General features: G+C 39.4%; 3 protein-coding genes across 5 annotated transcripts in view; 2 read left to right on the plus strand and 1 right to left on the minus strand.

The window, feature by feature from the left end:
- mcts1 (MCTS1 re-initiation and release factor) overlaps positions 1 to 8,587 on the plus strand; it is a 36,976-nt gene extending 28,389 nt beyond the window's left edge. The window contains exon 6 of one of the 3 annotated variants that reach the window (XM_063060902.1): positions 6,333 to 8,587. In XM_063060902.1, the coding sequence (XP_062916972.1) occupies positions 6,333 to 6,414 (82 nt within the window). In that variant the 3' untranslated portion in view covers positions 6,415 to 8,587. The remainder of the gene's footprint in view (positions 1 to 6,332) is intronic. The other 2 variants (XM_063060904.1, XM_063060903.1) reach the window with 2 other exon arrangements.
- Positions 8,588 to 19,640: 11,053 nt separating this feature from the next.
- c1galt1c1 (C1GALT1-specific chaperone 1) lies at positions 19,641 to 21,906 on the minus strand. The gene is made up of 2 exons (XM_063060898.1): positions 21,737 to 21,906; positions 19,641 to 21,526 (listed from the first exon to the last, which is right to left on the minus strand). The coding sequence occupies exons 1-2, from the start codon at positions 21,751 to 21,753 to the stop codon at positions 20,506 to 20,508; spliced, it is 1,038 nt and encodes a 345-aa protein (XP_062916968.1). The 5' UTR covers positions 21,754 to 21,906; the 3' UTR covers positions 19,641 to 20,505.
- Positions 21,803 to 24,725, plus strand: part of LOC134353053 (non-POU domain-containing octamer-binding protein-like) — a 100,432-nt gene continuing 97,509 nt past the window's right edge. Inside the window, exon 1 of the mRNA XM_063060894.1 lies at positions 21,803 to 21,941. The gene's annotated coding sequence lies outside the window, so the exon portion shown is untranslated. The remainder of the gene's footprint in view (positions 21,942 to 24,725) is intronic.

Genomic DNA, 24,725 nt, shown 5'->3' on the forward strand with positions numbered 1-24,725 from the left:
TGCTAAATTAAAATAAAAAGTTAACACAAACTGGGAATGCCCATCAGATGTTGACAATGGCAGCGAGTTGCCACGGTCAGTCAGATCTTGTGCCTCAAGTTAGGGTGCTGGTTACTGCCCATCCCCATCCCCCCAAGAATCTTGAATGCATGCCCCCTTAGGACACATAACCGCCCCCGTTGGGAATCACTGCCTTAGGGGTTCCTCCATCACTTCCATTCAGAGCCTCAAACAGTGCTTCCAGGTGAGACAATACTTCTTGTGCCAGGTGCTCCCGATATGGCCTTTTCTAGATTGTTGAGACCCGTCATAAATTGGTGGACCAATTCGTTGAGTGCCTCCGCTTGCCAAAAGTGGAACTTCCCGGTGGCTAGGCATTTTAATTCTCATTCCTATTCCCACTTCAACATGTCGATCCATGGCTACCTGTTGTGCCAAGATGAGGCTACCCTCTGGGTGGAGGAACAACAGCTATATTTCTTCTTGGTAGCCTCCAACCTGATGGCATGAATATCAGTTTCTGCTTCTGGTTTTAAAAAAATCCCCCCCCCCCATCTATTCCCCACTCTGGCCTCTTACTTCTTCTCACCTGCCTATCACCTCCCCTTAGAACCCCTCCTCCTTCCCTATCTCCTATGGTCCACTCTCGTCTCCTATCAAATTCCTTCCTCGCCAGCCCTTTATCTTTTCTCCCTAACTGGCTTCACCTATCACCTTATAGCTATCCTTCCCCTCCCCCCACCTTTTTATCCTGGCATCTTCCCCCTTCCTTTCCACTTTGAAGCAGGGTCTCAGCCCGAAATGTTAACTGTTTGTTCATTTCTATAGATGCTGCCTGACTTGCTGAGTTCCTCCAACATTTTGTGTGTGTTTGTTTATCTTGAGCTTCCTAATCTAATCTGAGTCATTACATAACACCCAATCCAGAATTGTCTTTCCTCAAGTTGGCTCAACATAAAGCTGCTCTAAAAAGCCTATCTCATAGGCATTCTATAAAGTCAATCTCCTGGGATCCAGTACCAATCTGATTTTCCCAATCTATCTGCATATTGAAATCCCCCTTGACTATTGTAACATTGCCCTTTTTACATTCCTTTTCTATGTTCCATTATAATTTGCACCCTGGCTACTGTCCAGAGGCCTTCATACAACTCCTATGAGGGTATTTTTACCCAGAGAAATTCTTAGCTACACTTAAAACGATTTGACATCTTCTGAACCTGTGTCACATTTTTCTAAGGATAATGATAGCATATCAGAATTCGGTTTAATATCACTGGCGTATGTTGTGAAATTTGTTGCTACAGTTGCAATAAGTTTCTGAACCCTTTGCAATTACCTGGTTTTCTCCATCAAGTATTCATAATAACACGTAAACAATTGTACTACTTCTTGTCAATACTGAGTACACCATTTAAACAATCACAGTCTATGTTCATAAAAGTATGTGAACCTCTGGGATAAAGCCCTCTACAAAAGCTATTTGGAGTCAAGTGTTCCAGTCAATGAGATGAGATTGGAGGTGTGGGTTGTAGAGGTGCCCTACCAAATAAAAAAGACACACAAAGTCAGGTTACTGACAGAACCGGCTCTTCTCAAGAAAGATTGATTTATGTGCATTGTGCCTCAATCAAAACAGCTTTCAGAGGACCTTAGAAGAAGAATTGTAGAGATGCATGAAGCTGGAAAATGCTGCAAAAGCATTTCTAAAGATCTTCGAGTGTTCATCAGTCCACAGTAAGAGAAATTATCTACAAATGGAGGAAACTCAGTACTGCTGTTACTCTCCCTAGGAGTGGGTGTCCTGCAAAGATCACACTAAGAGCACAACGTGCAATGCTGAAGGAGGTGAAAAAGAACTCAAGGGTAACAACAAAAGACCTGCAGAAATCTCTAGAACTTGCTAAAGTCTCTGTTCATGTGTCCACTATAAGAAAAACATTGAACAAGAATGGTGTTAATGGAAGGAAACCACTGCTTTCCAAAAGAAACATTGCTGCATGTCTCAAGATTGCAAAAGGCCACCTTTATGTTCCATAACGTTTGAGACAATGTTCTGTGGACAGATGAGGCAAACGTTTTGGCAGAACTGTACACTGCTATGTTTGGAGGGAAAAGGGCACTGCACACAACACCACAACCTCATCCCAACTGTGAAGCATGGTAGAAGGAACATAGCATCATGGTTTGGGGCTGCTTTGCTGCCCCAGTGCCTGGACAGCTTGCAATCATTGAGGGAACATTGAATTCAAATTTGTTTCAAGACATTTTATAGAAGAATATCAGGGTAGCGGTCTGTCATGTGAAGCTTAATAGAAGTTGGATGATGTAACAAGGCAATGATCTGAAACACAGAATTAACAACAATTCAACAACAAATCAACAGCAGAATTGTTTAAAAAGAAGAAAGTTCATGTTTTGGAATGACCAAATCAGAGTCCAGACCTTAACCCAATTGAGATGCTGTGGCATAACCCTTAGAGGATTGTTCATGCAAGGTATCCCAGAAATATTGATGAACTGAAACAGTTTTGTATGGAGGAATGGACTAAAATTGTACAAGTCTGATCAGCAGCTTGTGGAAACATTTGGTGGAAGCTATTGTTGCTGGAGGAGGTTTTGGCAGTTATGAAATACAAGCATTCATATACTCTTTTCAGCTGGACTGTGAATGATTAAACAATGAGTTCAATAAAGACATGAAAAGTACAACTGTTTGTGTGTTATTAGTTTAGGCAGATTGTGTTTGTCTATTATTGTGAGTTGGATGAAGATCGGACCACATTTTATGAGTATGTTGTCTTCTTAATGGTGCCACAGAAATCCACCCAACCCTCTGCTTGCTGCCTACCTTTTCGATAATGATATGTTACTTTGTTTCTTTTCAAATCTTTTTATTGTTATATACAGGAAAAATAACATGAGTATATCGAAGTAACAACACTTACAATGCCTCAAAAAAAAATTATCTTAAAGATCAAAAAAAAATTTTGTGATAACAAAAAAAACCTACTAAGCAGAAAAGTGAGAAAAAAAAAACCATTAGGTGTACAGCCCTGGAGTCATGCGTCATACAAAAAGCTTCTAAAAATAAACATCATACTACCAGCAAGAAAAGAAAATATACTAAAAAAATTTACAGTTAGATCGTGGAAAGATTATATCAATTAACTCAAATGATAATAACGAGCAAATGAGCCCCATCTTTTCTCAAAATCAAATAAAGGTTCAAAGGTTCGACTTCTAATTTTCTCCAAACTAAGACATAGCATCACTTAAGAGAATCATTGTGACAAAGTGGGAGCTGATGTATCCTTCCACTTCAACAAAATGGTCCTCCTAGCTATCAATGTAACAAATGCAATAAAATATTGGTCAGACACAGAAATACCATAAATATTTTGAGGAACTATTCCAAAGAGCACAGTTAATTTATTAGGTTGTAAATTAATTTTAAGTGCTTTAGAAATTGTTGAGAAAACAGACATCGAGAACTGATCCAATATAGAAGAAGACCAAAACATATGTGTCAGTGTAGCTATCTCAGTTTTACATCTATCACAATGACTATCAACATTAGGAAAGATTTTAGAAAGTCTGTCCTTTGTCAAATGATAACGATGTACAATTTTAAGTTGAATCAATGAATGGCTAGCACAAATTGAAGAAGAGTTAACCAACTTCAATATCCGCATCCAATCCTCTGTCATAAAAGTCAAATTAAGTTCCTTTTCCCAATCCTGTTTAACCTTAGATAAAGGACGCTTATCCCATTGTAATAATAAATTGTAAATTCTTCCAATAGAACCCTTAATCAAAGGATTCATACTCATAATAGTATCTAAGAGGTCAGCCTCCAATATGTAAGGAAAATTACTTAAATATTTTTGTAAAAAATATCTAACTTGAAGGTATTGCAGAAAGTGTGAGTATGAAAGAGAATATTTATCAATTAATTGTTCAAAAGACATCAATCTATCTTCTTTAAATAAACCCAAAAAAGAATTAATACCTTTATTTTTCCAAAGTAAAAAAATTGGATCACTCAAAGAAGGCTTAAAAAAGTAATTTCAGTAAATTAATCTACAAAGTTTAAATTTTTTAAGATTAAAAAAAATGTGGAACTGGAGCCAAATTTGTAAAGAATACTTAATCACAGGATATAGGTTTAAATTAACAACTTTACCTAATTGCATAGGTAAAGGAGCTCCCAATAACGAGGTTAAATAAAACTGTTTTACAACTTTCAGTTCCGGGTCTACCCAAATTGGCCGATCACTCTTATCAACCCAGTATAACCAAAAAGACATATATCGCACATTAACAGCCCAATAATACATTCTAAAATTAGGCAAAGCAAGACCCCCATCCTTTTTCAATTTTTGTAAATGACATTTACTAATTCTTGGTCTTTTATTATTCCAAATAAAAGATAAAATAATAGAATCAATCCAATCAAAAAACTTCTTAGTCAAAAAAAACAGGAATATTCTGAAATAAATATAAAAATTTCGGGAAAATCATCATTTTAGCTATATGAATACGACCAACAAGTGAAAATGTAAGTGGACTCCACCTACTAAATAAATACTTCATAGAGTCTACTAAAAACAAAATTAGCTTTGTAAAGATCCTTATATTTTTTTTAGTAATTATAATACCTAAATATCTAAAAGAGTCTGAAACTTTAAAAGGAGTATTATCATGTATAGAGACAGAATCATTTAAAGGAAACAATTCATTTTTACTGAAATTTATTTTATATCCTGAAAAACCTCCAAATTCATTAAATAATTTTAGCAAGGGAGGAATGGATTCGTCAGGGTTAGATATATAAACCAATAAATCATCAGCATAAAGAGAGACCTTATGCACGGTCTCATTCACAAAGATCCCATGGATATTTTTAGCCTCACGAAGAGCAATAGCAAGGGGTTCTAATATTAAATTAAACAACAAAGGACTTATTGGACAGCCTTACCTTGTCCCCCGTGAAAGCTGAAAAAAAGGAGACCTACGATTGTTAGTGACAACAGGAGCAATAGGGGCTTTATATATCATTTTAATCCAATTATTAAAATTAACACCAAAGCCAAATTTCTCTAAAACATTGAATAAATATTTCCATTCGACTCGGTCGAACGCTTTTTCAGCATCCAAAGATACAACACATTGTGGAGTTTTAGAAGAGGATGAATATATAATGTTAAATAGTCTCTGAACATTTGAAAAATAATAGCGACCCTTTATGAAGCCTGTTTGATCTTTACAAATAATTTTACCCAAAATATTCTCCAACCGATTGGCCATTATCTTTGACAAAATCTTAGCGTCAACATTCGGTAATGTTACTTTGGATATTTAACTCCCAGCTGTGTTCTTCTTTCAACCATGACTCTAATGCCCACAGCATTATCCCTGCTAATTTCTAGCTGCAATATAAGCTCATTTACCTTATTTTGTATATCATGTGGATTCAAATATAACACCTTCAGTTGTGTATTCATCACTCTTCAGTTTTGTCTCTATGTTACTTGAAGTTAAATTCTTATCTTTTTCAAAACTTTTGGTCTTATTCTTTGTTCCAGAGACTGCAATAACTTCTCCTGCACTTGGCCTTTCCTTTATCCATACTTTTCCAAGTTCTCTTACACTTTTTGGTTTGAGGAGATCTCATTTTTCTGAACTTGAGATAACACAATCCCAGTCAATACAGTCTTGTCTCAAATATCAAACCCACCACTCCTGGAATGCATCTAGTGAATCTTTGCCAAACTCCCTGTATGGTACATAAATCCATTCTGCACAAAGTACTCCAGATGCGGTCTATGAAGGCTTTATACCATTGCAGATTTTTTTTTAATTCCTGTAATTGATCCAGTTTGCTTCCTTTGTTTTGGTACATTTTTTAAGTTTCTCTGTCACATGGGGTGTCATACCTTGACTTGAGTATTACCAGTTGACTTATCTGTACTAATTGCAGGATTTTAGTTTGCCTCAGTTACTGCACCCTGGGCAGTAATTCGTTGTGTGCAATGTTTTTAGTCATGTCAATCTAAGAAATCTGGGGGAATGTTGATATATTAGTCACTTTAGATAACATTTTGTTATAACTTTCTGATTGACTTGTGTAGATGATAAATGTAATAATTGAACTGTTATTTTAATCTTATCTGGTATAATGTTTACATCTGTGAGTTAGTTGAGGCAGTTGTGGGTATATAGGCTATTTGAATAGATGGATGGATCATGTAATTTCTATTCATGTACAAATAGTAAATCCCTTTTGCTCTTTAATGTTTTAATAGTTGTATTTTTATTTTTTTATACAGCGAACAAGTGAACAAAGGTATTGGAATTGAAAACATGCATTACTTAAACGACGGTCTCTGGCATATGAAGACATATAAATAACAACAAAATTCAAGATCTGAAGGAAAAATGGACTAACAACTGCAAGAGATTAAGATATTTGAAGAATAAATTTTCAATGTATTTTCCCATACACCGGACATTATAGGAAAAAAAAAGTTTTGTGTGCATCTGATGCCATTTTCTCTTTGTGTAAATCTGTACAAAATACAAAAGGAGTTGTAACCATGGTGAAAAGCTACTTGTAGCATGTACTTCCTTGATTTCCTTTGTAAAATCCAATCAATGCAGATGCCTTTAGCATGTACAGTTGGTTTATACAAATATAAATGCACAGTTGGAATTTCTGAATGTTTACTGAATTAATACCGAGATGATATGATGAATAATTTTTAAAAAGAAATTTCAGATCTTTGCATGTTGTAATTCCATCTTTGGAAGAGAAAGCCTTAATTTGGCTTGAGAATTCTCTTACCAGTTTCATCCCAGTTTAGGAGAAAATGGTGAATTCCTACATCTATATGATATTTAATGGTATGCATTACCTGAGATTTGAAAGATTTGAGCCTTGTTAACATATTGCAGCCAGGTGTGCAGGTAATGATCTGGACTGGAGAATAGGTGAAACTTTCTGCTGTGAACTTTGATGCAGATTTATTAAAATATCAAATGGACAATATCCGTGAATGATTGTAGCTTTACTTTTATTAATTCATAACCCTACTTGAATCAGATAATAACAAATGATGTAGTTGCAATTGATAATTTGGCTGGAGGTCATTTTATTTTAATCATCCAGCAGTACTAATAATTGCTCCTCTGTTTCCTTTTTTTTAGAATGTTCCCGTCTTTTTCAAATCAGTCGATGACAACATTAACACTTCTATATGCTGAACTAATCATTAAATCCAGATTGCCGTCTTAGCATCTTGTTCAAGTTCTATGTAGTATCTACCTAAATCTAGCTATTTGTCATGTTCACATTGAAGTGATTAGTCGTACCTCATGAATGTTAAAAATAGTGGCATCAGGGAGGATTTGTAATTGGCAAAATATAACTGATAGGCAGTCATTCCATGCAGAGAATTAGAGGTGGAGGTTGAGTTGCTCATCCCTGTCAAAATTATAGTATCCGAGGAGAATAGTTCTTACAGCTATAGATTTTTGTTTTGCAGCATTGTTTTCTGGCTCGAGTGGACATGGTCCATCCATAGCTGGGAAACTGACCACTTCCATTAACTGCAAAATCCTTTGTTGCTTCCACAACTTTGTGAAGGAAAGGGGAGGATCTTGGTATCAGACCTTCGAAAATGTCTTGCGTATGATGGATGCTTAATTTTCAATTATGTCGCAATAGTCTAGACAAAATGTACAGTTGATAATGTTCATTTAGTGACTGGTCTCCAGGTTATAGAACAATTGAAATAAGTGGTCCTCAAGACAGAAATATTCATTAATGCTCAAATGTTATATGACAGCAAAAATATTTTCAGATATATAGATTTCGGAGCAAAAACTTTCATTCTTAAGAGGGATAATAAATCAGCCATGATAGAACAGTGGAGCAAATTCAATAGCCTAAATGGCCTATTTCTATTCCTATGTCTTATGGTCTAATAACCTAATTAGTCCATCGTTGTTAATTGAGACAAAGGTAATGACACCTGCAAGGAAGCAAATGGCACAGGAGCCCAGTAACTAAATTCAGTGGTCCATTTCTAAATCGGGTTTATTCATTAATAGACTGCCAATGGTTTCTTGGCAATTTTGTGGACTTTGCTAACTTTTGTCTCCTTTCTGCACTCACAGTGGCAGTATTTGTCTGTGGAAGGTACTGTTGTGGCATTTGACTTTGCCTTTAAGTCTTCAGAACTCCCTTCCTCAAAAAGTCATAGAAGCAGTATCTGAATATTTTTAAAACAAAGGTTGATAGATATCTGATAAGCAAGGAAGTGAGTTGTTACCCTGGGTGGATGGGAATGCTGCATTGAGGTTATAGTTAGACCAGAGGTGGGGCTTGGGGGGAAAGTGGTCTACTCCTAATCCTGTTATCAATTTGTATTTATGTTTGTTCTCAAATCTCCATGCTCCAATTTAGCCACAATTGAAAGGACTTTTAACCATTGAAACCTGCAATGAAAACCTGTTAACTGATGGACATAATTTGAGCACAACATTATATATGTTGTTCAATCAAATATTATTTTAATAGTCTTTAGTTGGTTTCAACAATATAATGCATAGTTGATCATTTTGAACATGTCTATTAAATTATTAAACAAGAATATACAGTTTTTCATGTTCCAGGTTTATACTGGATTCTTCACACACTCTCGATCTCTTCAATCACTTTAAGTTCCCTGGGCCTGATTGCCTCAATTTCACTATGGGTTTCTAGTCCATATACACTTAAATACCCCATTATAAAGGCCCTAAAGCTCTGCTTCTTTCTTGACAACAGACCTAACCAGTTCCCCTGTGCCAGCATATTCCTTCGTCTGGTGGAACTTGTTCTCAACATCAACAATTTTTCTTGGCTCCTCCCAACTTCTCCAAACCCAAGCTGCAGCCATAGACAACTGCATGGGCCCCAGTTATGCCTGCCTTTTTGTCGGCTAAATGAAACAGTCCGTGTTCCAAGCCTCCACTGGGTATGCCCCTCAACTCTTTCTGCCCTACGTCAACAACTACATTAGTGATGAGTTCGTAAATTTCATCAACTTTGCCTGCAACTTCGATCCTGTCCTTAAATTTACATGATATATCTTGGACATCTCTCCCCTTTCTCAATCTCTCTTGTCTCCATCTCTGGAGATATCCTTTGCAAGCTTACTGACTCCCAGAGCTATCGTGTCACCCTGTCACTTGTAAAAATATTGTTCCCTTCTCTCAGTTCCTCTGTCTGTGCCACATTTGTTCTCAGCATGAGGCTTTCCATTCCAGAACATCTGAGGTGTCCTCCTTCAAGGAATGCGTTTTTCATTTCTCTACCATTGCTGCTGCCTTCAACTGCATCTCCTCCATTTCCTGGACATCCAATCCTTTCTCCCTTCCATCATAACAGGGCGAGAGTTTCCCTTGCCCTTTCCTATCACCATTTATATCGCCATATCCAGCACATCATTCTACATAACTTTTGCTATCTTCAATGGGATCCTACCATTAAACACATCTTTCTGTCCGCCACCCCCACATCCCTCCATTATCCCCAGGGATCTCTCTCTACGCAACTCCCTTGTCAACTTGTGCCTCCCCACTGATCTCCCTCTGGGCATTTACACCTGTAAGCCACTACACCTTCTCCCTCACCACCATTAAGGCCCCAAACAGTTCTTCCAGGTGAAGCGACACTTCACCTGTAAGTGTCGGGGTCACCTACAGAATCCAGTGCTCCTGGTGTGGCCTCTATATCAGTGAGACCTGACAGGTTGGGAGACTGCTTCATCGACTATCTTTGCTTTATCTGCCACAAAAGGTGACCACCAACTTTAAGTCCACTTCCCATTCCCATTCCGATATATCAGTTGATGGTCTCCTCTACTGCCACAATGAGGCTACTCTCGGGTTGGAAGAGCAACACCTCATATTCCATTTGGATAGATCAAAACCTAACTGCATGAACATCAATTTCTCTAACTTAAGGCAATTTCTCCTTTCTCTTCCCTAACACTTCTCTCTTATTCCATTTTGCAGTTTGTCTCCTTTCTTACTCCTCCTTTTCTCCTCACCTCCCTTGGGTACCCCTCCTCCTTTCCTTTCTCCCATGGTCCACTTTCCTGTCAGATTTCTTCTTCTTCAGCCCTTAACCTCTTCCACCTATCACCTGTCAGCTTTTCACTACATCCCCACTTCCTCACCCACCCATCTTGCCCCTCACCTGGTCTCAACTATCACCTGCAAGCTTTTGTTATTCTGTCTTCTTCCCCCTCCTTTTGCAGTCCTCATGAAAGGCTGCAGCCTGAAATGCCAACTGTTCATTCCTCTCTGTAGATGCTGCCCGATCTGCTGAGTTCCTCCAGTAGTTTTGGTTCGTTCTTCTGGATTTCCAGGTCTACAGAATCTCTTGTCTGTTAATGAACAGTGCTTATTTCTTCTAAATACTCAGTGAAGATTTTGAGAACCATTTGAACCTAGTTTGCTTTTAGGCTTTCTCTAGGTAATTGTTTTTATATGACATCACCCCAATCCTGACAAACTAGTCTAGTGATTCTACCTAGTATCTGATGATTAGGGATTGAAATGTATTGTGTTTGTTCAGGTCAGGACTTCACGGTAAATCCCATTGCCTAAACCAATTCACAACTGACTTCTGCTTGCACTCTTTTATCTTATTTATAGTTTCTGCAAATTCCATTTTCCCCACATTTTTACTCCTCCACCTTAACTTGTGGAAACAAGTAAGATTAGGAGGATTAATGGTGCCTAATGGTGACTCCTTCGCTTGCATCTTCGGAAACAGCTCTATTTCCAGCTTTAATGTCTCTATTTTTCCCTTTCAGGGTTCTTTTGAAGACCCTGACCTGGAGTTACTGTTCTTTGCGGGAATGGGACCTGCTCTCAGGGTTTCACGAATGGCCATTGTTTGGCACACCAAGGGCTCGGCCTAAGAGCTTCGCCTGCCTTCAGAGGCCTGGGATCTCATGGCTCTGGAGACGGGAGGGTTGGTGGTCGGTGCCTCTGCAGGAGATTGGTGTATCTGGAGACAGAAGATCTCTGGGTGTGTGCCCAGAGACCCGAGATCTTTGGGCACAGGGCTTGGAAAAAGCGATGCAATGGACTTTGAACATCATAAACCAGTGAGTTGTTTGTTATGTCTCTCCTCTCGCTGTAAAATGGAGACACCTCTTTCTCCCTTATTAGGGAGAGAGAGAGCCTGTGGTATGTCGAATACCAGGTGAACAAGCAGTCTTTGGGATACTGTAAATCTGTGTCTTTGCTGTTGTTTTGCTCACGCTTGAGTGCTTGGTGGTGGGTGCCGATGCTTTTTTTTGCTGGTGGGGGGAGGGGAACATTGCTTGCTGCCGCTTACATGTGGGAGGGAGGGAAATTGGTGGGGACTTTGGAGTTCTAACATTTAACTGTCATTCATTCTTTAGGGGCACTCCTCTGTTTTCATGGATGTTTGCGAAAAAAAGCATTCCAGGATGTATATTGTATACATATCTCTGACGTTAAATGTACCTTTGAAGATTGATCAGCCTGCAGTGGGGTGAATGGAAGAGCTTTTGAAAGCAAAATATAAATTTGGTATGGTTGCCATTTATTGCCAGCATAATGTTTTATTATTGCAGCATGAAGTTTACTGAATAAAAGATACTTTTTCATGTAGACTTACTTAATCTTTTTTTAATTGGTTGAGGCAGAAGTTTAAGCTTTAATCCCAGGGGATGAAATATAAAACCTCTTCACACGCTTTTTAGCAAGCTCTCTGATGATGATCGAGATTTTGGGAAGCAAAAGAATACCCCTGGAATAAAGTACAATTTAGAGTGTGGAAAGGATATGATACAGCAATTTTTTATCAGTTTTTAACATCAAAGTCTTAACTTGTCCCCCACTTAGGGCAAAATAATATTATGCTACACATAAAGGAAAAATATTTGAATTGTAAAGACGAGGAAATCTGCTGATGCTGGAAATTCAAGCAACACACACAAAATGCTGGTGGAACACAGCAGGCCAGACAGCATCCATAGGAAGAAGCACAGTCGACGTTTCAGGCTGAGCCCCTTTGTCAGTACTAACTGAAAGAAGAGATAGACAATATTTGAATTGTGTTTCTTTCATCAGAATGATATATTTTATTCTATCATTGCTTCATCCTGCAGAGGGGTGCTTCTATTTTTTGAGTAGCATAGATGGTTAATTTCTTAGATAATCTGCAATCAATCTTTTGGAGAAACTCTAGGAGAAATAAACTGACAAGTAGAAATAGGGTAGACGGCAATATAAATTCTTCCCTCAACTACGAGGGCTGTCTTCAGTGACTGTTGGATGCCATGCAATTAAAAAAAAACAAGTAGTGCAAAGGAAATTATTGCCATGACAGGGAGTAAACCGAACACTATGTTTCTAACAAATGTACCAGAGATAAAGAAGTTCCCTTTTTGATGGATGCAGAAGTAGAGACATTTAGTTTGCTCTTTGTACATAATTGATTTGTGGTAAGATTGCACCTCACTTTCTCACAGTATGGGCATTGGTACGCAGGGCCTATAAAATGCAGGGTTAATGAAGAGATGGAAACAGAAAATCTGCAGATGCTGGAAATCCAAGGCAGCATACACAAAATGCTTGAGGAATTCAGCAGGTCAGTCGGCATCTATGGGAAGAAATAAACAGTTAACGTTTTGGGTTTGAAACCATTCATCGGGACTGGTAAAAAGATGAGAAGTCAAAGTACGAAGGTGGGGGGAGAGGAGGAAAAAGTACAAGGTGGTAGGTGATAGGTAAAACCGGGAGTGGGGGAGAAGGGTGAAGTAAGGAGCTGGGAAGTTGGTTGGTGAAAGAGATAAAGGGCCGGAGGAGGGGGAATCTGATGGAAAATAAAAGGAGGAGGAGGAGGAGCACCGGAGGAAGGTGATGGGCAAGTAAGGAGATAAGGTGAGAGAGGGAAACAGGAATGGGGAGTGGGCAATTACCGGAAGTTTGAGAAGTCAATGTTCATGCCACCAGGTTGGAGGCTACCCAGACGGAATATAAGGTGTTGCTACTCCAACCTGAGAGTGGCCTCATCGTGGCAGTAAAGGAGGCCACAGACCGACTTATCGGAATGGGAATTGGAAATAGAATTGAAATGGTTGGCTACCAGGAGATCCCACATTTTCTGGTAAGTGCTCAGCAAAGCAGTCTCCCAATCTATGTCAGGAATAACCAGTATATAGGAACCAACACTGGGAGCACTGGATACAGTGGATGATCCCAACATACTCATGGGTGAAGTGTCACCTCACCTGGAAGGACTGCTTGGGGCACTGAATGGTAGTGAGGGAAGAGGTGTGGGGGCAGGTGAAGCATTTGTTCTGCTTGCAAGGATAAGTGCCAGGAGGGAGATCAGTGGGGAGGGACCGGTAGAGAAGGGAGTTGCGTAATGGAAAGTGAGGGGGAGGGAAAAATGTGTTTGGTGGTGGGATCCTGTTGGAGATGATAGAAGTTATAGAGATTTATGTGCTAGACACGGAGGTTAGTGGGGTTGTAGGTGAGGACAAGAGGAACCCTATCCCTGCTATTGTGGTGGGAGGATTGGGTGAGGGCAGACATGCACAAAATGGAAGAGATGCGGGTGAGGGCAGTATTGATGGAGGAAAAAAGCCCCTTTCTTTGAAGAAGGAGTGTATCTCATTAGTTCTGGAGACAGAGGAACTGGAAGAAAGGAAAGGCATCCTCACAGAGATAGGATAGGATAGGAAGAGGTGTCATCTATATAGCTTTGGGAGTCAATGGGTTTATCGGTGGAATTTTTTTTTCTCCTGAGGTGAGGAGAGTGTGATGGAGCGAAGAGAGGGAAGAATCAGAAATGATCGATGTGAATTTGAGAGTGGAGTGATAAAATTGTTGAATTCTGCACAGGTACAAGAAGCAGCACCAAAACTGTCACCGATGGAATGGAGATGGTTTGGTATGGGGACTATCAACAAAAAGACAGGCATAGCTGGAGCCGTGTGGGTGAGGATGGCAAAAAGATGGAAAAGGATTAGTAGGAATAAGTAGTATCATAAGTAATAGATGTTTTGTTAAACGGAGACAGAATAAGTGAGAGTTCTTGAAAGATCTACAAGGAAAAATTAGAGACAGAATTAGCAGCACTGGACAAGTGAATTGATTAGAGAGAGCCAGTGTGGATTTCTTAAGCAACAAGTCACAAAAGAACATAGATACTGTAAATCTAAAATAAAGCAGAAAATGCTCGAAGTATTCAGCAAGTGAGTTAGCATTTGTGGTGAGAGAAACAGTGTTAATCTTTTAAACTGATGGGCTGTCAAAATGATAAACTTTAGAGAACAGCTGCAGAGGGATAGTGGTGGAAAGAAGAAAGAAATGTGATCAGTGGAAATGAGAAAGACTGAGTGATATTGATTGATATGAACAGAAAGAGGGCCAGCGGAGACACAGGAGACTGCAGATGCTGGAATCTGGAGCAACAAGCAATTTGCTGGAGGAACTCATTGGGTTGAGCAGCATTTGTGGAAGGAAACTAACCGTCAACATTTCTGGTCGAAACCCTTTACTTGAGCAATACTCAATATTCCCATCTCTGCTCATCTCAACCCAGCCTCTGATTTTTACAGCTTGGGGTGGGGTGGGGTGGGGTGGAGTGTAATGGGGTGAGGAGGCACACAGAGGAGACCTGTTCCCACCCAGAAGAAAACTATCCCAATCCATTCTGCCAATGTCTCAAGTGTCTGCTTTTATGTATCAGGTGTCCATTGTAAATTGACCATCATAGCCCGGGGAGAACCTGTAACCTCTTTGGACTAGACTCTGGAGGGAAGCATACAGAAAGCTTCATGTCTGTTGATACAAAGACTACTGCTTTTGTTATTGTATATTAATGACTTGCATTTGGATATTGTTAGAAAATGTAGAGGAGGCTTGAACCAAAAAGCAGAGCAGCAGAGGTGATTCAATGGTTAATTGATAACTTTAATAATAATAGACTGCAAAATAACAAGCAATGAGGGGCCACATGAAAGAATAGAAACTAAATGTAAACAGGCAACAATCTAAACTTTAGGCAAGGAGAGTAAAAACTAGGAGGAAGTGGTTTGATGAGAAAACAAGGATGAGAACTGGGGTTGAATAGACTATGGGTAATAAATCTGGAATGAGTTGTGAGTCCCATTAGCTGGGTGGAGACAGGCTGGTGTCAGTGGGAGCAGGGTCTGACAGGAATGGTGAGGTAAAATGTCCAAATGTATGGTTAGCACAAGACTTGGAGGAGTAATGAGCTGTTTTGAGGATGGAAATATACTAGTGAATCGGGTGGATAGTTAGCAAATGAAATTTAATGCGGAGGAATGTGGATATACTTAATGGGAAGAACAAAAAGAAGCAATATAAACTTGAGGGCACAAGTCCAGAAGGGGGATAAGAAGAGTGAAATTTGAAACTAATTCAAAGCAGTGGATATCCAAGTTGACAAAATAGTTTTTAAAAAGAAAGCATATCAGGATTATAGATATAAATAGAGAATTCGAGATAAGGACATCAAACATTGACTTAGTGCCAGTTTAAAACAGATACAATAATTTTGGAGACAATGCAGAAGTTGTTTATCAGAATAATTCCAAAGATGTGGGACTTTGTGTAAATAGATGGAGTGGAGAAGTTGGGATTACTCTCATTGAAAAAAAGGAAACTGAGAACGGGAGATAGGTATCAAAATTCATGAGCAAAATCAAGGGTATTGTCAGAATTGATAAGAAATTCCTGTCAGCAGAGACTTCAAGAATGGCATGAATAGTTGGGGGAGGAAAGCATATGGGTAAAGAACCAAAAGTGCTTGAGGTTTTTTTAAACATGGTGAGTGGTTCAGGTATGGAATGCACTGCCAACTGATTGAATTGCAGTTTTCTAAAGAGAGCAGGATAAAGAAAGCAGGGATTGGTCCCTCCACGACTCCCTGATCCACACGTCCCTCCCCACGGATCTCTCATCCGGCACTTATCCCTGTAAGCTTAAGTGCTACACCTGTCCCTACACCTCCTCTCTTGCTACCATTCAGGGCCCCAAACAGTCCTTCCAGGTGAGGCAACACTTCACTTGTGAGTCTGTTGGGGTCATCTATTGCATCCGGTGCTCCCAGTGCGGCCTCCTCTACATCTGTGAAACCTGATACAGATTGGGGGACCGCTTCGTCGAGCACCTCTGCTCCATCCTCCATAACAGGCAGAATCTCCCAGTAGCTACCCACTTCAGCTCTGCTTCCCATTCCCATTCAGATATGTCCATAAACGGCCTCCTCTACTGCTATGATGAGGCTAAACTCAGGTTGTAGAAGCAACACCTTATATACCATCGAGGTAGTCTCCAGCCCCTTGGTATAAAAATAGAATTCTCCAACTTCCAGTAATTCCCTCCCCCTCCCTTCCCCTATCCCTATTTCACTCCGCCCCTCCCCCAGCTGCCTATCACCTCCCTCATGGTTCCGCCTCCTTCTACTACCCATTGTGTTTTCCCCTATTCTTTCTTCACCTTTCCTGCCTATCACCTCCCTGCCTCCCTTCCCCCACCCCTTTATCTTTCCCCTTACTGGTTTTTCACCTGGAACCTACCAGCCTTCTCCTTCCCACCCTCCCCCCACCTTCTTTATAGGGCCTCTGCCCCTTCCCTCCTCAGTCCTGACGAAGGGTTCCGGCCCGAAACGTTGACTGATCATTTCCACGGATGCTGCCTGCCCTACTGAGTTCCTCCAGCGTGTTGTGAGTGTTGCCAGGATAAGTATCTGAAAGGAAAGAACTTGCAGATTTTTAGAAGGCAGCAGCTGAATTGCTTTTGCATAGTTCGATTTGAAGACAATTGTCTCCATCCTTGCTATAATCGTACATGATTTTGATGTTTGTAAGTCTCCAGCTGCTTCAACTTAACAAAAAATTACATTATTATATTTTGCACTTTTTTTATTTGTTAGTTTTTTTCAGGGGTGTACAAGGTACCCAGGACATCTTAGGGAGTGGTGTCTCAGAAAGGCAGCGTCCATTACTAAGGACCTCCAGCACCCAGGACGTGCCCTTTTCTCACTGTTACCATCAGGTAGGAGATACAGAAGCCTGAAGGCACACACTCAGCGATTCAGGAACAGCTTCTTCCCTTCTGCCATCCGATTCCTAAATGGACATTGAAGCTTTGGACGCCTCCTCACTTCTTTAAAAAGTATACAGTATTTCTGTTTTTAGACTTTTAAAAAAATCTATTCAATTTACATAATTGATTTACTTGTTTATTTATTATTATTTTTTTTTTCTCTGCTACATGAACTGCTGCTGCTAAGTTAACAAATTTCACGTCACATGCTGGTGATAATAAACCTGATTCTGATATTGTTTGTGCCTTAAATGTTCTGTTCCCAATTACTCCTGAAGAAATGGTGAACCACCTTCCCAAACCATTGCAGTATAGTGAGGAGCTCCAGGTGATAATGAACTCACCCATGTTAATGCCATTGAAAGGTGATCAGATTCTCTCATGTCAAAAAACAGAAGTGGCACAAATATTAGTTGTCACCTCTGATAGCATCGCCAAATGTGTGAAAGTGGGGACTGCTTCACTTTCCAGTGTTAAGTGTTTCACATCCAAAGTTTGTGCATTCAATGTGGAAAAAGAAGAATTTCTTCTCTGAGGGCTATGGAATCTTTTAAGTTCTCTATCTGAGAGTCAGGTTGCTAGATATCATAAAATAGAGAGTGGTGGGTCTACAGAACAAGCTGTGAGAGAAAGCTGCACGGCTATGAACTGTTATAACACTTAATAGATATTTAGACTGGTACATGATAATGAAAGGTTTAGAGCAGGGGTTCCCAACCTCTTTTATGCTGTGGACCATACCATTAAGCAAGGGGTCTGTGGATTCCAGGTGGAGAACCCCTGCTTTGGAGGAATATGGGGCAAACATAAGACAAATAGTTGAAAAGTTGGTCAGTGCAGTATAGGGCTGAAGGGGTCTTCTTCTCAACAAACAATAGAAGTTGTAGGTTACAGAAAGCAAAGCTGACATGAATCAAAAATCAGATCAGGGATAATCTGTGTGAATGGGAGAAAATGCTGCAGGAGTTGACTGCCTCAATTCCTTTTATCTTCTTATTCCTTGACTGGTTCACTCTTCAGAACATGGCCATCTGGTTATTGATGGTGTTAACTGCTCAATTCTGATACTTCTTTTTCGTGTTATATATGGCAAAGTAACCTTCTCGTTGTCACCTATCATTAAGTCATGGTAGGTAACAACGAGAAGGCTTCCTTGCTTTATATAACCCGCTGCTAAAATACTTCAGAGGATCTAGAGAAAATACTGGATGGATTATGATTCTATCTGCTGGGGCTTCTTTAATAAAACAAGAGATTAGATGGTACATCTGAGAATATTGTCTGTAATATTTGATTTTGTAAGTACAATTGTCATTTTGCATCTCGATAACCTTATGCCAATGCTTCCCTGATTTAGACAGTTATTCCTAAAAGTTTGTAAGTAAGCTTGGCAAGATCATCGGGTTGGTTGTGATTTCATTCCATCAGGATTCATAAAATCACATTTTATTGTTTGGATTTTATTTTTGAAAGCAGTAGTTTTGTGGTTAACAATGCTGACAGAGCATTCATCCCACCTCTCATTATAGACTATTTTACTAAATTTAAAATTCCACAATTGCCATGGGAAGAATTTTATTTATTGTTCTGGACTTAACTGTGTAATTGTGCACTATCAATGAACCCTATACTCTAAAGACTCTTGTTATTGTACATAATTACGACACAGATATTGTGGAACAAGGAAGAAATACCAAATACCATCTATAAATTTGCTGCCGATACAACTATTTGTAGAATCTCAGGTGGTGACAAGAGGGTGTACAGGAGTGAGATATCAACTAGTGGAGTGGTGCAGCATCAAAAACATGGCACTCAATGTCAGTAAGACAAAAGAGCTGATTGTGGACTTCAGGAAGGGCAAGACGAAGGAACACATACCAATCCTCATAGAGGGATCGGAAGTGGAGAGTGAACAGTTTCAAGTTCCTGGGTGTCAAGATCTCTTGAGGATCTAACCTGGTTTCAACATATCAATGTAGTTATAAAGAAGGCAAGACAGTGACTATACTTCATTAGGAGTTTACAGGGATTTGGCATCTCAACAACTACACTCAAAAACTTCTATAGATGTACTGTGGAGCACATTCTGACAGGCTGCATCAATGCCTGGTATGGGGGGGGGGGGGGCTACTGCACAGGACCGAAAGAAGCTGCATTGGATTGTAAATCTAGTCAGCTCCATCTTACGTACTTGCCTACAAAGTACCCAAGACATCTTCAGAGAGCGGTGTCTCAGAAAGGCAGTGTCCATTATTAAGGACTTCCAGCACCCAGGGCATGCCCTTTTCCCATTGTTACCATCAGGTAGGAGGTACAGAAGCTTGAATGCACACACTCAGCAATTCAGGAACAGCTTCTTCCCCTCTGCCATCCAATTCCTTAGTGGACATTGAACCCTTGGACACTACCTCCATTTAAAAAAAAAATACAGTATTTCTGTTTTTTGCACATTTTTAATCTATTCAATATATATATACTGCAATTTATTTATTTCTTCTATATTGTGTATTGCATCGAACTGCTGCTGCTAAGTTAACAAATTTCACGTCACATACCGGTGATAATAAACCTGATTTTGGGCTGAGAATAGAAAATGCAACTGCAGTCATGAGCACGAGTCAAATCTTGACATCAAAAATTGCATTTTGTCTTAAGTGGCAGTAATTTCATCCAAAGACGAGGTAATTTCCAGTTAATAATGCAAAAATGCAGAGAAGGAGACTTAAAGTGTTCTTACAGTTTGATTTTATGAGATTGACCAGTTTGACATCAAATTAAAATGTTACATTATCCAACATCAAAGTTTCATAAAATTGCACAATATCTAAATTAGCAATACAATTTGAACTCTGTAAATTTGCATGACTACAAAGGTAAAAAGTTTGTTCAAAATTTAACCCTTCCACCACCAGTCTCAAGGTCATAAACACCAGTATCTCATTGTTACCCAGCTCATATTGGAACTCCCATCGAAAGAATAAATAATTGTTTTTCAGAGCAGTCTACAAAAATTTTCAATGCTCAGCAAAATGTTCAATAGTCTCCCAGAACACTGGCTTCCCTGATATACAATAATTAATGCATTTCCATCTAACCCCATAATTGAAGGAAACTTTACATTGAGAGTAATCATAAAATATTTTCCAACCAATTTGTTAGACAATTCATTTTTAAACTGATTAAGAATGAAGGCACATCTTCATTAAGAAACGATGAGGTTTTACAAAACTCAGAACCCATGAAATAGCAACAGAAGTATCTTAATTTCTTTTTCAGTTTTCATACTTCACACTCTGGGATGCCTTTGCAGTGGAAGCAAGAAGGAACTTAATCATTAATAGAATCTGCAGGTGGCATGAACACTAATGCATCACTAAAAGTATGGCCAAATGGTCGTAGCCTGTAAACCCCATACATCATAACATGCACATGGTTCGGAGAACTTCCATGAAAAGTAATGGCTAGATCAGAGCAACATCCTTCCACAACTTCATTTTGATTGTTAGACATTGCCTCCTCAATGAGGGTGTTCACATTTTTTGAGTTGAACAGTTCTTTTCCTTCATTATCTTCTGCATTTTCAGCAAATACTCCCGTGTATTTCAAACATACTGCAAGTTCCTTTTCTTCTGACATCTTCCACAGTAAAGTCCCCTTCTCAGGGCATTTCACCGAATCACTCATAACCCCATACAGCCTTTCTAATGCTTCTACGCTTAGGACCACACCGGAAGAAGTTTCTACATATTCCAAATTACCCGATTTGACTGTATGGCCAATGTAGAAAGGCTCTCTTGGATCTTTATTTAACAAAAAGAATTTAAGATTTTCAATAATTGCAAATGAAGTTGCATGCACCAAAAAGAACCAGCTATAGTCATCCTTATAGTTTTCATAAGCATGCTTGAAAGCTTTTCTCGTCCCGATCCATTGGTCTTCCGTTCCGAGGGGGACTGACGGAAAGGGTTTTATGGTTTCAGAACTGTAAAAGACAGCTCTGTCGCAATGCTTGCTCCACGTTTCCACTACAGAGGCCCAATAACCAATTTCTTTCGTTTTAACCATGATCAAACACAAAACCCGGATACTTTGGCTGAGCTCCATTCGCTTCGCCTCTGAAAGTTTCAACAGTTCGTCCTTGTTGGGGACTTTGAGGTGGTGATGTTCATGATTTTGGGATCCCATTTGGCCTCCCATTTTAGAGTTGTCAAGGAGAGTGAAAAACAAACAGAACATTCCGCCCAAAATTATACCCTTCAGGAAGGAAGTGCTCTCTGTAATCATCTTTGGATCTGGCGACGAGGAAGAGAAGGTCGGTCGAAAAGGAGTGTTCTTCCAGCAATCACCTCTGGTTTGGGGATGACAAAATAAAGTTGTGCATCAGATCAGCTCTTTGAAAAGCAGCGCTGAGGCAGAGTAGAGGCAACGACATTTCGGCCGAGCCCCGAGAAAAGGCAACACATAGTGTCCGTCACCAGGGTAACACACCTCAGCAGTAGCTCCCGGCCCGACCGTCTCCCGCACCCACACCAGCTGCCATCTGCGCCCACCCGCTCACCTGCAACCGTTAACCATAAGCACCACTCCCGCTGGGAACTCGCCCGAAGTCGCCAAACGGCGAAGCGGCTACTTCCAAGTCATCCGGAAGTTCGAATCCGCCAGGATGAAACACGGCCGCCCGTGGCGACCATACTTTATATTGGCAGGAATGAAACGAGCGGAAGTCTGAGGGGGTAACTAAACAGAGAGCGAGTTCATCACAGGTAGGAGAGCATTTTTCCTTGCGGCGTGTAGGAAATTTGATGATGTTTATCAAGGGCCATTTGTTTAGCATAAGTTTTTAAAAGCATTATTGGCTCTTACCTAATGGCAACAGCCATCTTCTCCGTGATGAATCACCACACCCCAATCACAGAACTAAACCGGCAACGGTGGCTCACTTCACCAGGTCACTTCCCTGCCGAAGCTGTGAATTTACCCTTATTGTTTCTATTATATCTGTTATTCCATGCTGCTGTAATCGTATCATCTTCCCTGCTCTTCACACATGATAATTTCTATGCTGCTACCTTTTATTCATTCTGTGGTTCGATTTCCCCTTCTCTTCATGTTTGGAAATAGTGTGTATGTACAAGTTTGGTCACTATTGTACTTGGATACTGTGGACAAAATGTTATTAACATGCGTAATAATTATGGTTTCTTTTACATGAATATAATTTCATCATTGATATTTTGATAAAGAATCGACATCTGCAAAATTAACAAGTTAATCCCTATTCAGACACCAGCAGAATGTCAAGATAATACAGTCTAAATGAACCAGAAAACATATTTCTTATATACACAAACAAATGTAGATCTACGAAGAATAAAAGAATGTTCCTTGGAAATCCAATCCAAAACTACAGCATGTGCATTTTCTCCTCCAATTTAATTAATTGACTTCTGTGTTTATTATTAAATCCAATTCCTTCACCCTTTCAAACAATGCATGGATATATTAAACCGCAATGCTTGTAGCATATTAGATTTTGTAAAACATTGAATGTCATGTCAATGACAACGATCTTGTAGCATACGAATATCTGTCTGGATTTGGGCTTATTGTTTATATGTAAACTTTAATGTACTTTGAAAGCCCAATGGAATGTTGTGTGTCAATGAGATATGGGTAATGATTAAAATGTTTAATTGATTTCTGAGAACTGTGTTAATAGACACACAATGTGTTTAGAAACAAAAACAGGCTGTGTAAATAGCATGAAAAAAAGGTCTGACTTTGTCTGGTGATTACTATGCATTTCTGAAGCTTATGGATATATTGGGCTTTTTTTTTAATGTTCTTTGAACTTCAACCAGGACGGGGATCACCATCGGTGCCTGAGATCCAGGGGTGATTTTACAAGTCAAAAATTGGAGTTCCCATTACAGTAACAATCAAGTAGTGACTAAGAATCATGAGTCCAGAAATCTTTGTGACTTGCTTATGTAGTATTTTGTGTGGTTTAATTGTGCTTTCTAAGTTCCGCTAATGCCCCACCTCCCCCTCGTATCCCACCCGTTATTTATTTTTATACACACATTCTTTCTCTCACTCTCCTTTTACTCCCTCTGTCCCTCTGACTATACCCCTTGCCCATCCTCTGGGTTCCCCCCACCTTGTCTTTCTCCCTGGACCTCCTGTCCCATGATCCTCTCATATCCCCTTTGCCAATCACCTGTCCAGCTCTTGGCTCCATCCCTCCCCCTCCTGTCTTCTCCTATCATTTTGGATCTCCCCCTCTCCCTCCCACTGTCAAATCTCTTACTCACTCTTCCTTCAGTTAGTCCTGACGAAGGGTCTCGGCCTGAAACGTCAACTGTACCTCTTCCTAGAGATGCTGCCTGGCCTGCTGTGTTCACCAGCAACTTTGATGTGTGTTGCTTGAATTTCCAGCATCTGCAGAATTCCTGTTGTTTGCATTTCTATCAATACTCTTGTTTAAAAAAATAGCAGCCACTAATACATCAAGTCAATTGAAACCAGTCATTAAGCATTGCATATCCTGATTCAACAGGACAATAGATGTTTGTTGATATTAATTGGCCCTCATCAATACCACTCATTACAAAACTCTGGAGGTCTGGTTACAGTATTCAGTGATTTTGTGTATTTTCCAACTTTGAACAAAAATTGACAGGGACATCTGTAAAAATGAAACCCATTCGTAACTTGGAGACGGCCTGTATAAAGCTATCCACAGCAGAATTAACTGTTTGTTATATAATATATTAAAACTAATTATGGTATTTTGTAAAATTTTCCTCTTAATTATTTCTGTTCCAAAGTAAACAATGTCAGATTTTCAGGTCTCTGCAGACAACAGGAGATCGAAAAACATTTATATGATTATTGTCAATCTTTTTCAAGACCTTGACATCTTTATGAATAAGTGTAACCAGAACTGGGGTCAACTAGTCAGATTTAAATGATTAAAACTTTGAATACTCACCAGCACTTTTAATTCCATATTCAAGTTTGTATCTGGAAAAACAGTGATTTTTCAATTCCCTGCCTTCCATTTTCTTTGTGGGCCTATTATGCAGTATTTTATTGAAAGTCCTTCCATCAATTTTACTACCCTCACCTATTCTCTTCATGATTTCACTTTTTTTTCTTTTTAAGAAAAGCTTTTGTTTCACATCAAACAAACTTTTCTCAATAAACCTTTTCTCTTGTCAGAATTTTTCAGTTGTCTTCTATTTCACATCCTGATGGTCTTATATGGAGAGCTGTATTTTATTTAAATATTTAAATAATTGTTGCTGGTCATAGACTGAATAAAGGAAATGAACATTTATAAAAAAATGTTGCCTGAGAAAATATGGAAACTGAAATGAGGTTCCATAAATGGACTAAAGAGAAAATGGAGAAGATTGTTTGCCCAATGCTGGAATAATTTATGATCCAACATTTGAAGTAATATTGAATTGAATTGAGTTTATCACTTACATCCTTCACATACATGAGGAGTAAAAATCTTTATATTACGTCTCTGCCTGAAT

This window comes from Mobula hypostoma, chromosome 10 (assembly GCF_963921235.1).
Source record: "Mobula hypostoma chromosome 10, sMobHyp1.1, whole genome shotgun sequence".
Taxonomy (NCBI): domain Eukaryota; kingdom Metazoa; phylum Chordata; class Chondrichthyes; order Myliobatiformes; family Myliobatidae; genus Mobula; species Mobula hypostoma.